Below are 16,091 nucleotides of genomic sequence, written 5' to 3'. Positions count from 1 at the left end.
AAAGGCAGTGTCCCTAGAAAGCAGACAAGCAGCGACTGCTCAATTAAACCCCGATTTACGYTGGCAGCAGCTATGCAAGCCCCTAAACGCGCCGGGTGAAGACCCGCACTGCTCTCACGTGGGCAGACGGCCCAGCAGCCACCACGCCGGCGCCCAGAGCTGAATTCRAGTGAAAGCGTTTCGGAGAACTGCAGATCTCCAGGGCCAGGTTTAAGTTACATAAATTATCTACCAAGGCGTGCAGAGCCTGCGGATCAGACCAGTCCTAATCACGAGGAAGCAGGCTGGAGTATCACAAGACCATTATTAAAACTGCAGATAGTTTCAGTGGGAGTTTGTCCTGAACGGGAACATGATCCTAGAACTGTGTAAATGGAGAAAGAGAGGAAAAATGGGGAAAAGAGAAGAAAAAATAACTATTAAGTAAAAGATGGTGGAACTAGGAGTCACAGTTTCTACTGTGGTATATTAAAACCAAACAAACAATAAATCCATTACGGTACTAAAACACAGACACTATTTAAATATGAAAAATGTTAAACAATGCCACTTCCTTTTCACCTCTTCAAATATTTTCCTCACACTGCAATTCACCCATGTAAGAAAGGAAAAACCAGGCAAGGTTCACTTGCTGTGCTCTTAGAGCCTGACACTGCTTCATTCAATTACCAAAATATTTCAATTCTTAAATTATGTTTTGTTTCTGATTCCCAGAAACTATTTCCTCTTCACATCAGCCATGGTAAGTCCACCAACCATGAATTTTTCCACTCGATAAATGAACATGAAATAGATATAAAAAATTAGGTAAATTTGAATTTCAGAAAGCAAGCAGGAAGAGAATGGAAAAAATGAAAGCATTAAGTGAAAACCTGCCTGAATATTTCTGAAAATCTCTTCAGTTTTTACTAGTTCAGTATTTATAGGCTGTTAAATAATTACACATACAAGAGCCTCATATGCTCAACTTTCATTTTCCTGCTCTTCTTTCCTATTGAAATAAATGCAAGATTAATTACAGCCATAAAAAGGCAGCATCAAAACCTTTTATGATCATTCCTGTTTATGAACTGCATGAATGCATTAGACCAATAGGAAAAATATTTAAACGCCAGCATTTAAATCTTTGCAGCAGTCAACTAACAAAAGCTCAGAGTAGATCTGAGGCGTGGGAACACTGCAAATGTCACAGTTGGCAACGTGACRTGAAAAAGTCACTTTCTTGCAAGGTAACATCGCTTAAGGAGAGAACAGCAAAAACGTTAGAAAAGACCCAACGGGTACTTTCTGTTGGTTTCCCTATTGGACTAGAACCTCTAAAAACATGACTTATGGGGTTATAAACACCAACCACCTTCCCTTAAAGGAAAAAATGCTTTGTCAAAGCTTCTTGTGTTCGTCCCCTGTGGCCTTCCGTCCCTTGGGATACCGAGGTCAATTCTGGGTTACTCGCCACGGCTACACTTGGAGGCATTCAGAGAAATTACAGTGATTAAGGAACAAGAAGCACTTGTGAAGAAAGTATATACTAGCTGAGATAAGATGATTAAATCAGGAGTAAAGGTATCTTTACAAGCATTTGAAGAGTTACACATGCTTAGGATGAAAAGGACTTTTAAAAATCTATTACAAGTTACTGCCAGGAGCAATGTGATGAAAATAAAAGGAAATATTTAGGATGGATATACAAAAGCATTTAGGAGTAATACCTGCACACACTGAATGAAATCCCAGAGTCAGTGAGAAAACATCACTCGGGAAATACAGACTGAAGAGCACAAGAGCAAATACAGAGCAGGCAATAAGCCAGAACCCGTAGGGAGCTCCCGGTCTCCCGCCAGGCCACAGCAGGTCTTCTCCATCTCCAAGTCCAGCCTCACCATGAAGCATTTCATGATGCACCCTTTCGGTCTCTTAAAAAAAACCCTTTATTGTGCTACTTAGCTAGCAGACCTAAAGACATAAACCAAATTATTTTCTAAATTGTATTTTTGATGTGGTAGAGCACTGGCAGAGGCTGGTGAATGACGCAAAAACTTTATCCTCATTACAAAATTACATCGTTTCCAATTATTTGACAAAATAATCTGAACTGAGAGATGATGTACGAGGCGAGGTTGAAAGAACTGGGTTTGTTCAGTCTTCGGAGGAGAAGGCTAAAGGAAGATTTTATTACTGCCTTCAACTACAAAATGGGGAAGGACTGAAGAAGATGGAGCCAGACATAGGGACAGGATGCAAGGTGACAGACACACGCTCCAACAAAAGAAGATCTGGCTAGATGTAAGGCATTTTTTCCTCACTAATGAGGGTGGTCAAACACCAGGACAGGGGCCAAGAGAGGTTGTGGGACCTCCACCCTTGGAGTTATTCAAAGCTTGGCTCGATAAGGCCTTCAGCAACCTAAYCTAGGCGGACCCATTCTGAGCACCCGTGTAACCAGATAACCTCCAGCGGTCACTTCTACGACTCCAGGAAAAAATGCCACGTGAGATGTCTCAAGAGATTTGATCACCAGGACAAACCAAAGCTCTTACCGCTAGCACTGCAACCCTGGCGTGGGCATCCGGCAAACCAGGCTGCCGTCTTCCTGCCCGCTTGCAGGGAGGAGCCCTGAACTCCAGAACTGTTCCCAGGCTCTGTGCCTCGTGCTGGATCTGTTCTACGGACGTGGAGGAAATCTGGGCTCTTGGCCTCGGCTGCCGTAATCCAGCAGYGCTCCATATGGGCCACGGCTCTGCTGGGGGACGGCAACGGGGCTGCCGGAGCCGCRGCAGTTGAGCTTGGCAATAGACTGTTAGCACAGCGGGAGCCTTGTAAAACCCGCTGTAAAAATGAACACCTGCGCACCCGACGTTAACATCATCGTATGCAATTCCCTGAACGAGCTGTAACAAATTCATCCAGCAGTGGTGATGAAGCCGGAGGGTCTTTATTTATGTATTCCACTGCACTGACAGTCCTCGTCCCCTGGATCACAATATACACAAACAGACCTGCTTTTAATCATGACTCTTGTTATTAAAAAAAATAAAAATAAAAAAATCTGTTACTGCCTGAGGTCCTAAAACCTGATATCTGACTCTGCCTGGCTGATTTGGCCTAGTTTTCTTTCTTTTTTTCCCCCCTGCTACTTGAAGTTCAATGGCCCGGTGTGCGTGTGTGACACCCCGAATGAGACGTTCCATCATTCTCCTCCAGGAGAAATTCTCCCTGCGCGGGGAACAGTCTATTAAGTCGCCTTGCACAGAAGTGCAATAATGTCACCAAGCTCCGTCAGCCGTGCAGCAGATCRGGATCAAAGACGAGCAATACAGACGCAATTTCCTTTGGGGCGAATGGGGAGCTAGGGGGGAAGGGTACTTTTGGGGATGAGCAGTACCAACAATTACAGAATTTTTGCTTTTGTGCAACTTAATAGAAAGCCAGAACAGAATAACCATTATAAGAGATCAGCATACATAAGAGAAGCACCCAAAGTGCCTAGGACCACAGATAATACACATTAAAAATAAAACTGTCAAGACTAGATACATCTCCCTGAATGACTAGTGACATGTATTTAGAAATAAAAGTATTGCATGAACTGGTACTATATTTCAAACCAGCATTCAGAGTTTTATTTTATATTCCATTTCAATTTAAAAACCTATTTCCAGGACTGCTGCTTATTAAACCTGCCCTATTAAATCATTCCTCTATTACAAGCAGTATGAATTCAGGTCTCCCCTTCTCTTTTTCTTCCTCATAACACCTGACGATACTTTTCTGTATAATAATTTCTGCTCTTAACTAGGAGAGTGTCACATATCTGGTAAGAAATAAGAAGCGGTGAGTTTATGCTGCCTGCACTCCTCTATCTCATTATATATACAATGTCCTAAGGCAAGAGTTTGCCAGCTTAGATTTTCACTTGCTCTATCCCCTTTAATTTGTGTTCCCAACAGTGCTGTTACTGTTTGTTAGTATTTGTTTTTATTTTTCTCTAGAGGATTTTTTTTTAAAGTCACTGATTAAATAATCAAAATAGTTCAGAGGGAAATTTAAAATATCTTTCTTGTAAAAAAGCAGAATGATTCGGTGTCCGCACTGAAACAGCGCTAGGTGGGTCRCATTCATGTTGATAGAGGTCTCGGCAAGCTCAATGAGAAAAATGATTTCCCTTCCCCCTCTCGGCTTCAGGAAGCCAGATTGGAAAATAGCGAGGAATCTTTCCCTATGCATAAGCAAAGCCCCTGCCCAACGGCGATGGCTGCAGCACTGCTCGTGGGTGAGCACTGAGCCAGCCCGGAGTAACGAGAAGCAACTCCGGGGCTCCAGCTCTCCGGTGGGAGAGCCCACGCAGGTCACCAAAGCCCCGTGCTGCTGGCGGAGGTCTGCTGCCATGTCACGCAGCAGCAATTACAAGATTCGCGGGTGTCTGAGCCCGCTCCGAGGTCGAAAATGTTTTCTGCATCTCAGAACGGCTGCTGGCGAGGTACACGGGAGTCGCGGGTGCCTGCCTGATGGAGGCACTGACCGCGCTCCCACTGCCTCCAGATACTCTGCTGTCCTTCCTAATGATTCGTGGGAGCTCCGTGCATACTAACACGCTGGCACGGCGGCGGCGAAATCCGTTCTCGTTCCAGAGCATCCTCCAGCGACGGCTTTTTGCACCTGCTGTAGGCTCGGAGGACGCCCCAGCGGCAGGTGGGCAACAGCAGCGACGGCTCACGCACAACGGGAGGACAAACCTGCAGCTCCCCCCGGTTATTTTCTTGGTGAGACAAACCAGTAAAGTTGCTTTACGTACACGCGGCCAAGCTGTCCAGAGCAGAGCCCTGGCCCAGGCAAGCGCTGAGTCCCAGAGGCTTAGCGGAGGCAAGCGAGGCTGGAATTGGCACAGCCAAGCACCGCATCTTCCCCTTCCCCACCAGGAGCAACAGCTCACCATGGCTAAATGTTATTTCTTTGTTCCACCTCACCCACCATCCGTTTCCTCTCCTTTGTTAAATATGTTCCTCAAAATAACCTTCCTTCTTTAATACTACGTTCCTTCTCCTCCTTCTCCCTCCGCCAGCCTCAATCCACACAGCTTCTTACACTGGGAATTCTGCCCCTTCCGTCCTTTGCTTGGCTGTACCAATTTCTGAGTTAGCGTGGTTTGGCTTCTCCTGATTTAGGTGGCCTTCTGCTTCGATACAAAAGCAAAAAGCAAAACAAACCACCCCCATAACTCACAACAGTCCTAATAATGGCTTCAGAGAGAAGAGATCCAGCCCACAAGATGCCCCCTGAATAGAGCAGCTCATAGAAAAGGGGCAGACACTTCTGTGAAACCTTAATRTAAATTGAGACAAAATAAATTCAGCAGCCAGATAATAGCACTGAAAAACTGACAGATGGCAGAACACTGAGATTTAGTGGTGATGCTTGCACKTTACATGAATAATTCACTTGGACAAACCTATGGATGTGAGAGTATGTTTAGGTTAAGGATCTAGCTTCAAGAAAGATGAAGAAATAAAAGCAGTTTCTTATCTGTAATAATCCCTTTCAAAGCAAAAGTCTGAAAGAACATCTTCACAATCAGCCTGTGCTAGAAATTAATAAACCTTTGACTAGCAACAAAAAGCCGCTACAGGGAGAAGCCCCCATCATCCATGAGTTCAGTGGGACTCATAAAGGATATCCTTACAGCTGCCACCCCCGGAGCCAATATTCAGTGGCTTAAGGAAAATGAAGTTAAAAAAAAAAAAGAAAAAAATGCACAGACAGCAGAAAAGGCCTGGACATCACAGGTCCAACAGAGTCAGGCCAGTCGTGATGCCATCTCCTCTATCCAACATGAGACAGGTCACACTGTCCTAAAGCCTGGGGGTGGGTAACATCCTTAGTGGGGACACTATTAGGTACAAAACCGAGCAATTTCAGAGATCTGGGAAACAGAAAAAGCCAGTAGCAAAGTACTATTTTGGTTTTGGAGGGTTTTACACAAAAATAAGGAACACAAACTATTATCTTTAACCAAGCATTAGAAAGAGGGACATAACATCCCCAACAACCAATCAGAAAGCACAAAATATATTAAAAAAAGCATTACAAAAAGCATTCAGAGAATAAAAAGCCACTTAGCAGTCGGCTAGATGTTGAGAGGAGATGCATTGCTTTGATCACATTCGGAGCTGGAATTGCTCCTAAAATGCAGTCAGCACTATCAGCGCTTTTAACCTCCCCGGCTCGCGTGGGCTATGGACAATGTCCCAACATTGCATTAATCGAGGAATAACCCCGGAACCTGGCAAGGGTGCTGGTAATTACGTGGCCTGTCRGCAAGCAAGTGATTTTATAAAGCAGTTTGATCTTGCCGGAGGTGAGAAATCTCCATTTCCCAACCGGTCCCTTCCCTAGAGAAACGCCGCAGTGCAGACTCCTCCGACGGGCCGTGCTGCATTTCTAAACAGGGAATGAGACAGTTGTAGGGGCCCRCAGGCATTTCTCAACCACAGGGAGAAAGTTCAGCCTTGCTTTCATCAAGGAGAAGGAAAATCGGACTGGAGGGAGGGACCATACAGGAATAAACTCTTCCAGACTGTCCAAGGACACGTTTTGCCTCTCACTAGGTTTTCTGTTTGTCATTACAGCCTTTTCCTTGCCCTTGAATGGCATTTACACATGCAAAGGACTAGACCTTGTAAGTTAAGGGTACAAATGAAAAGCAAAGCAAAACACTCCAGGTTTTTGTTTAATAGCCCACCAGGATTATAACCGCACTTCTGTCTTGAGCAATGGCGGCAGAAAGATCTGCAAACGTGCATGAATTAATCCCACCAGTGGCACGGCGCTTCTGCATGATCAGGTTGATTCTGTTCGATTACAAAGCAGATCTGATCAGCCTTTGAGATGATACACACTTTCACTGGGATATAAAACATCGGGAAAGAAAGTCCTTCCCACGCAAATAAAAAGCCTTATAGCTATTAGCAGTCATAAGATTAAAACTACTTGATCTTCATCTGATTAAGTGTGACCCTCAGATCTGAATAATCCTATAAAGCAAGTATGGCTCCAAAATTCTACTTTTAGATGTTTTGAAGGTTTGAAGGCAAGTTTTTAACTGGTACATACAGGAACATTGGCTTCTCTTGCGAGCTAGCCACAAGTCAGGCATAAGCTTGTATCAAGTCTCCTTTGAACTTCGAGACACAGGTTCTTGCTACTTAAGCATAAAGGCCGATTTCCCTAGAGCAAGAACACAAGCAGGGGAAAAATCAAGGTGAAATGGCTAGAAAAGGAAAGGCAGATGATCAAGGGAAATCGTCAGGGATCTTAGAGCTGCATGCTCTAAACACAGGCTGTCCTGTAGCCTCTGACAAGAGATTCACAGACAGACAGAGACCGCGGCAAATGGAACTGCTTAGTTATTCAGCCCCATCCAGAGACAAACAGAGACTGGAAGCAGCATTAATAAGATGCTTTTTGACTAAGGAGGATGGAGGGTGAAAGACCAACACGTATAGTACATAAATATGCTAATGTAGCTGCTGAAATAATTTTTTCTATAGTCTGTATATGGCTGCACAAACTATTCTATTCATTCCCTGCAAGAGAGAAATGCATTTACCCTTCTTAATTAGGGAGCAAGRTAGAATGGGCTACTAAGCTTAAAAAGAAAAGAAAAGTCCCTTATGTGCCACATTCTGGTGAAATCTGATAAAATACTTCCTCCAGCACTGCTGCTGACCCGTAGGAATATATCTGTGAAGTACATGACCAGAAATTCAATAGAATRGCTTGTATTAGTTCTTGATTTATTCAAGAACAAATCTGCACACTTAAGGAAGTGCACGTACAGAAGTCAGTGTGTTAGCTAGTGTTTTAATTAAAAYATTCCTGGGATTCCCTTGAACTCCACATCAGACACACCTTCACCGTTCCAGAACAACGGGAAGTGGATGCACTTCCTCAAAGAGTGGGGGGGGGGGAGATAAAATGCACTGAATAAACACCAAGCATGTCCTTTTACTTCCTCAATCAATGCGTTTTAAAAAGGTGTTACTTGCAGTGAACATCTGTTATGTTCGCTCTCTGCTTTAGCTGTTTTACGTTGCTGATCTTGCAACTTTTCCTTTTTCTTCATTTGTTCCGCAAGGCAAATAAATAAATAAACAAAATCATTGAGCAATCTCTAACATTGCAAAGTTCCACCATAATGACAGAAATGCTCCGAGCAGCAATGASGACTTTCAAGATGCTACCATGCAAAACGCTGCAAATCTAGCTTTCCAAAAGGCCTGATCCCAGGTGTGCAGATTTCATGGTGCTTGATTCAGACCTTAAATGATTCACAGTGCAGCCCTGTAGACTAGTAAACGTATATTCCAGCAAGCAATGGTGCACCTTGTGGGTAAGGGACTACATAATAGCTTCTGACCCATACACCTGCTTTGGCACTCCTGGCTCTTATGAGTGCTCTCCTTAGTGAGAACCAAGAACCGCGAACCTCTGTGCACCACTGCTGAGCACAACCGACCCCTACAACCAGATAAGCACCCATCTGTAACAGAGCTAGAGGTGGTTTTAATTCTGTTACAGACTGGATAGTGCTGCCTATATCATAGTCTGAAAAAGGGATACCTTTGAAAGTCTGGAAACCATTTGATTTGAATGRCATAAACCTTTTCTGTCTTTAATTTCTATTATAATACAAGCAAAAGCGGAAGGATCATCCTGCACGTGTGGGAAAAACACCTCTGATTTCCTAACAGCCTAGGCTTTGATAAGGCAACCCATCTGAGACACACGTTCTGTACTCACTGCATGCTGCTTCTGATTCATCCGACCCATCAGGACATTCTTCTTCACCATCACATTTCCACCTGGCRGGGATGCAGTGGCCGTTGTCACAAGTGAAATCGGTCTCAGCACAAGTTTTCTTTGCTGCAAGAAGAAGGAAAAAAAAAAGGATATGAATACAAACAGGGCAGAAGACCTTCACTGCATCCAACTCCACTAACAAAAGGACAATCCCAATTGCCCATATCAAGAGAATTCACTTCACATTCGACATCATGACAGAGTCAAACAGGTATTGAAGATGGTTGTTTCTTCTCTCTAAAACATTTATTCTCCCCCCACCCTCCCCCATTATTTAAAACAAATCCACTCTTTTATGTCTTATTCTGGACAGTCAAAAAAAGAGGGAAGTTCTGCATCAAAATAAATATCTAGGGCTTGTACTACAAAAAGTTGCTAYGTATATGAAGCTGAAAGCATGCTGCATGATTTACAGGCACATAAGATAAACTAGTCTCTGCCTTGGAGTACTATAATCTAAGTGATAATGTTTTTATCTATGTAATATATTCATGGCTTCTCGGGTAAATCTGTCACTACAGTAGAYGGTCACAAAGCACTCCTCCAAACACTAAAAATCACTTAATTAAATTTCAACCACTCCAAGCTCTTTGCTTTGCTGGCATTAATCTAGGGCTTGAAAAAGATGCAAGACTGATGAACTCAAGCAACTAACTGGTCTGTTCCTCTGTGCTGGTGGTACGGCACAACCAGTGCCCACAAATCAGCATGTTTCTACTACAGCAGAGAGATACTAACTCCACAGGCAGCCCAGTCAGTCCCGAGCCTCAGTTTCCATGGGGTTAACGACCACTGCTATTTGCAATGGTGTCTTTAGTCATCTTCAAAGTGCAAGACTCTATAACTAACCAGTCGCTACCTGTGCTGGTAATTGATTTATATAGGAAGTTGTAGCATGGAGAAGATTTGTTTCTTCCCCGCAAAGCTGCTCACAACCTAATAGGATCACAGGAAAACTCAGGTTGGAAAGGACCTCAGGAAGCCATCTAGTCCAGCCRCCTGCTCAAAGCAGGTCAGCAATGAGGTCAGACCAGATTACTCAGAGCTTCATCCAGCCTGGTCTTAAAAACCTCCAAGGATGGAGACTGTACAGCCTCCCTGGGCAAGCTGCTCCAGTGCTGTCCCCATGGCGAGCTTAGAGCTTGGTAACTGTTCTCCACCCTAAGCMATGTGCACCCATCATGGCCACCTCAACAGTCCTTCCAGCAAACGTTTTCAAAGACTAAGCACAACAAATCAGCCTCCCTGCTTTGATATTCCTTTTCTTACATGAGCTCCTGACTGTCAGAGGGAGCTGCGCAAAATGTAGGTCACGTGCAGAAAACAAGGGCATGATTGTGTGAGGTTCTGGAGAGATTTACATGTCAGAAATCAAGTATTCATTTTCTAATGCACAAAACATGCAGCTTCCCTTAACAGGCATCCAAAAAGAAAATGCTGCAAAACGTCACTAAGCACAGGTGCAATCTCTCAGGACATACCGCAAGAAGCAAACACACATTTACTCCCCTTCCTTTGTTAAGTGAGCCGGCTTCTGAATAAAATGGATGATTGCCCTTCAGTATTACAGAACCAGAGAGTACAAATTAATACAGAAAGAAAATGTACAGACCATGAGCTTTACAGAAGACCAGTCATATTAAGAATCCAGTCTGATCATCCAAAAACACTGCACACTGTTTACTGGGCAGAGCGGAYCTGCTTCAGCCCCTCTCAGGTGAGAAAGCCCACCCTTGAGGAACCAGCTCTCATGAGTCACTTCCGCAAACGGAGACCAGACTGTCACCTGCAGCAGTTAAGTTAGCAGTGCTGGAGAAATGGCAAAGCATGGCCTAGGGACCAACCGTGGCCAGCAGAGGTCTGCAGGACACAGCCCAGAAATGTCCCTGATGGAGCTGCAATGCTATGGGTCAGCAGCAGAAGACTACCAAAGCAAGGCGAAACACAGCACGCAGGGACTTGTAATCCTAGCGGGCTGCATCTCTCTATCCAAGACGCAGCAGATTTAATCCGATGGATCGAACGCAAGTTGAAGTACAGAACTCTGGTGGGACCTGATGAGGCGTGCCTAGATGAGCAAAACCGGGRCGCTCCTCCACTTGCTGTGGAGCTGGCTAGACAAAATGTCCATAACTGCTATTAGGGGAAGGCGGGGAAGTCCGCAAAAGAAACAAGCGTGTCTTTATCCCAAAAGCAGAGGCCAATACAATACTAGAGACATATATAACTTACTTTTTAAGAACGTATTTAGTTTCACACTAGCTCTCTCAATGTCGTTATGTCTTGTTTTGCATAAGAAAAGTCCTCTCCTTCRACCCATTCCCAAGAGATCCGGACAGCAACACGACTCTTTCCCCACCTCGAATTAAACCGCCCTTATTCCCGTCAACCCAGCGCCGCGATCGCTGTTATTTCCGGGCCGCGGGGAGCGGGCGCACGCGCGCACGGGGTCGCCGCCAGAAGGGAGGGCGGCCGGGCTCCCGCCTGCAGCAGATGGTGCCGCCGATTGCTTTGTTCCCCTGACGCCGCGCAATTAATAGGTTGCTGGGACTCACAAAAAGGGGGCGAAACACAGCGCCGGGTGTCAGTTGAAGGTGTTAACGCGCTCCTCCGGCGCGGCCTTCCTCTTCGCGAGGCGTGGGGGCAACAGCGGCCCACCGGCAGCGGCCCAGGCGCCCTCCCCGCCAGCTCCCACCCAAAGGCCTGAGCTCGGCGCCGGGTAGAGCAGCCAGATAAAAGCGCGTTTGGTCCTTTGTCTGAATCTAAACTGTCGATAATCTCTCAAAGGAGCAGGACTGGGGAGAGRGGAGCCAAACCTTTCCGTGATTGTGATATTCACTTTTACTATTTCTTATTTTTTACTGTTTCTGCTTTTTGCTATTGTTTTATATATTTTATTTGTTATTATTCATTTATTATTATTATTACTCTCCAAAAAAACTAGGGTCAGAGCTCTACAGATTGCCTTAATTAAAATAAACTCTGCTCTGTGTTGCAAACAGCAGCCCAGGTTATTAAAACCAAGAGAAGACTGAAACACTAGCTCATTTCTCACCTATAATACCAGGCTGGTATCACTTTGTTTTCAAGCAGATTCACCTTCTGGCACTCAATTGCTGTGCCTCCRAGCTCACAACACAGGCAGGGAGCAGTTAATTAAAATATCTGCGCTCTATTTTTTTTTCTTCCTTTCTCTTTTTCAAGTCAGATAACCCTTTTCTATTAATCTCCCATGTTACACACCTTTCTTCTATCAATCCTGCATTAAAAATTCATTGAGGTTCACGCCATAAACTGTCAGCGGTGCGTTAAAATGCAAAATAAACACACCCCCACATCCCTTTTGGGCAAGGGGGAGCATGCAGGTTCACGTTATGGTTTCACCGGGCTCTCTCGGAACAGCCGAGCAAATCCAGTCGCTCCCTCGAGATGGGTGTCCTTGGCCGCGGGCAGCTCTGCCGGCCCGTCCCTTGCGAGCAAGCGCAGCGGCCCCGCTGCTTGGGGGCATGCCGCTCCGCCGCCGGGAACGGCGGGCTTCGTCTCCCCCTGCTCCAGAGAGCGGCACCAAAAGAGCCAGGATTTCTTTCGGCCCTTGCTTGGCTTGCCCTTGGTACCTGCTTTTCCTTTCCCGCACCTGCGGCTGGGCAGCTGCACCGGGAAGCCCAGGGAAGGGGCTAAGACGGGCGCTGCTGGGGGCTCAGCCCCGAGGGTAAGTCCTGGTTTGGGCATCTTTCCAAAGGAAAGCTCGGTTTAAGGAAGTCGTTTCCCTTTCTCTGCTCCCGTGAAGAAAGTCAAGAGGCGAAATGAAGGTCTCAGTTGAAAGTAACCAACTATGAACAAAAAATACCCCAATACATACAACATACAACAACTTTGCTTGCTTCACTTGACTTCATTTTACTTCTTGCTGCAGCTCTAGAGGTTTTATGGGACAGGAGCATCTTTACACCTACCCTGTACAAGACACCAGCCCCCCTGTGATTTAATCTCCAATTCATGCCTCTTGCTTTTTCCTGCTGTGCACGTCTGTAATACTATGCAATAGGTCACACTACAGTATTTTAATTTTTTGCTCCTCTTAATTTTCCCAAACCAGCACCAGCTGAAGAACAGTGAACATATTTCTTCTCTGTCATCGACAGTTTGCGAGCAAAATTCTAGCTGTTTAATAGCCATGGTGATGTAAAGGCACATAAAGGTTATTTTTCTGATCACAACTTGCCCATAAGAGGACAGTTAATAAATCTTTTTTTTCCTAACAGAATGAAGTCTTACCTAGTAATAACTCAAAACACAGAATTTTTAGATTAAGGGTTTTGTTCAGACCCTGGGTGGTACGTTCAAACAGAAAAGCAGGCTAATAAGAGCACTCTTGGATGCTAAGGCAAGGAAAGGCAGGTTTCATCTCACGGTGGGAAACTTCAGTGGCAACTTTGATCAGTGACTTATCCGAGTAGCTGACGCAACTCCATGCGAAAAGGAGAAAAGAGACATCGCACGGGTCCGGGAGCTCAGCACCCCCTGCCGCCACCGCTCAGCCCCGAGAGGCGCCAGCGGCAGCTCCAGGCGCACGATTACAGGCCACGCTGTAGTTCTTACGGATCTCAATTAATTCCGTCCAGCAGGGAGCAGGATTCACCCGAGCTGAGTCACGTCCTTGGCCCAACAAGCTGCTACGTGTCCCAAGAGACTGGAGGGTGCTGGGGTCCTTATTCAGCGCCTGGGAGATAGCCCGGACTGACAGCAAACAGGCGGCTCCAGAAAATAATGTGTTTTTTTTTAAATTATTTTTTAATTCCAAAGTTAGGACCACTGCAAGCTTTATAGACAATCCCAAGCGCAGAAAACTCCCAGAGCAGGAGAGTCAGATGTCACCCACTGGTCTGTTGGGGTCGCAGCCCTCCACAACCCCGCGGTCTTGATCCCAAATACTTTGGCCAGGTTATGCACCCAAAGGACGGCTCACTGCTTTCAAGGAGACTTGGAAATCCTAACCTCCATCTCGCTGCCTGACTATTCTTAAGCCCTGCTGCAGAGTAATGTCACATTGACTTTGCAGAAGAGGAAGGCTCTGGCGAGGGTAGGACAACCAGCCCCGGGTGTCCAAATCCTCGGCGCCGGCAAGCCCCGAACCCGGCATTTCGTGGCTGAGAGATGGCCCCAGATACGAGCCGAGGGCTGAACCATCAGGAAATCCTAGCGGCCGCTGACTGTCGGGCCCTTTTCATCTTCAGACAACCAAAGACACCTTGAAGTAACGAAAGGGAATACTTAACCAGTCTGAATCCGGCCACTTTTGCGCCGCCGCCATCTCAGCAGGCAGCTGCGCCGACGGAGCGAGATGAATCAGATCACCTCAAACAGGCGGTTCCCCGACGCGGACCGCGGTCCCTTTGATACGCCACATGAAACGCGTTCAAAAGCGACTTCTCCCCTCGACTGCCTGAGCCAGGCTCCTGAAACAAGGCCCGAGTGACGGCGCTCCGACAGGAGGATTCGGCAATCGGGAAGGTCCTCAAAGACCTTGCGACAGCAGCCCAAACATCAGAGGGCAGCTGCTGACACYGAACTAGCCTCTTGGATCAATTAAATCAAATCAGTTAAAAGGAGAAAAAGAGACGTCACCTGGGATTTTCACTAGTATCAAAGGCATCCAACTTTGTGCCTTTTCAATGGGAATACATATAAGCCCCCGATTTAGAACTATTTAAATAAATTCTCACATTTAACAGTGAGTTTATCTGGGAGGAAAACGGCAGCACCTAATTAACAAGTTAGGGAAAACAAAGAACGCTAAGGCAGTGCTTTGTTCTCATGTATGAAATTAAAGTGACGTTATCAACTAACAAATACCTGGCTGCATCGCTTAACTGACTAAAGTAATCAAGTTAAAACTCTGYGCCTTCTTCTCCCAACCTGTCCTGAGGTTGCTGCTTCCGTTCCAGACTTGAAGAAGGGACTGCATGCTCAAAAGTTTCTCTTTTTCCAAATATACAAGTTGGTCTAACGAATGCATCATTTGCACCTACAAACTGTGCTTCACCAGCAATAAAAGCGGAAATTAAAATGTTCGTTAGCAATCCCAGAAGAGAATCCAAAGGCAAGATGACCACGTGGCCTGGCTTGTCCCTGTGAAGGCATCAGAGGTCTGTATAAAACATGTAACTTGTGCGTGCCAGAACAACCCTCCCGGGAGCTCAAGGGCTGCAGGGGGGGTTCGCAGCTGGGAACAGCCCTGGCAGAGAGCCCGAGCGCTGCCTCGTCTCGGAGGAACGAGCTCCGCACTCCTCCGGGCAAGAGTCCCCTCCAACATCTGCTCCCTCAATTCTTCCTTTAGCTTTAAGATCCACTTGCAAAGCATAAGTGATCTTTTAAACTGTACAAACATAGATTTTTGCAACAATTTTCTTTTGTGACAACTTCAACTGCATTATTTCTCCTCTGTTACAGGTGTATAGAGATATCAAGCGTCCAAAGCCATGGAGGAAATCTGTGGCATAGCCAAGGACCTGACCCACATCTTTCAGCGACATCTACCCRTGCGGTATCTCATGGCCGAGGCAAAATTTCCTCCTTACAGAAGGGAGCAAGCTTTGCTTTGCCATGGAAGCCGAGCGCCTTTCCAGAGCTCCATATTGCTGCAGTCGTGATCTCTTCAAGGGATCTGGTATGCTCTGAATTACCAGTTTGTGTCCAAACATTTCTTTGACTAAAGCTCATCTGCACTGACTTTTACTCACAGAATTGTCAGCTTTGTCTGCCTGGTTTGGGTTTTGGTTTGCTTTGTTTTAACAAGCAGCAAGACGCTCTTGCGAGACACAAGACCTTGGGTGGTGCCTACATATATGTCATTTCACAATGAAGGTCCTTTGCACGTTCCCCAAAAGGCACTTGACGCCATTCTGTCTCGCTGTTTCTGGGAATTAAACCCCAGGGGCCATGTTCCACCCCGACGAAACGTCGCTGAAGTCCATGAATAATTTTGGCCTTAGAGCTCTCCGCGCAAAATTGGACGCAGACGTCGTTATGACATCCTATGGCGTCTTCTTTGTTTTTAATGTAGGTTTTACAATCCTCACCCTAAGTCAGAGTTATGTGCCTCAAGCAGGCGCTAATAAATGTGGTCACAGACCAAGCTAGGAAAATGTTCCCCAACAGAAACATGAAAACTGGGAAAAATTTCCCAGGCTCTGAAACTCTGGAGTGATCACAAGTGTCGGACTTTCTTCAGCGAG

At 45.8% G+C, this 16,091-nt stretch overlaps 1 protein-coding gene across 1 annotated transcript in view; it reads right to left on the bottom strand.

Moving 5' to 3' along the window:
* Positions 1-15,389, bottom strand: part of LRP8 (LDL receptor related protein 8) — a 74,052-nt gene extending 58,663 nt beyond the window's left edge. Inside the window, exons 1-2 of the mRNA XM_026086664.1 lie at positions 15,305-15,389; positions 8,797-8,919 (exon numbers count right to left, since the gene is read on the bottom strand). Of these exons, the coding sequence (XP_025942449.1) occupies positions 8,797-8,919; positions 15,305-15,389 (208 nt within the window). The remainder of the gene's footprint in view (positions 1-8,796; positions 8,920-15,304) is intronic.
* Between the last annotated feature and the right edge of the window lie 702 nt (positions 15,390-16,091).

Source organism: Apteryx rowi, unplaced genomic scaffold, assembly GCF_003343035.1.
Source record: "Apteryx rowi isolate R43461 unplaced genomic scaffold, aptRow1 scaffold_7, whole genome shotgun sequence".
Lineage (NCBI taxonomy): Eukaryota > Metazoa > Chordata > Aves > Apterygiformes > Apterygidae > Apteryx > Apteryx rowi.
This window is presented reverse-complemented; position numbering and strand designations above follow the sequence as displayed.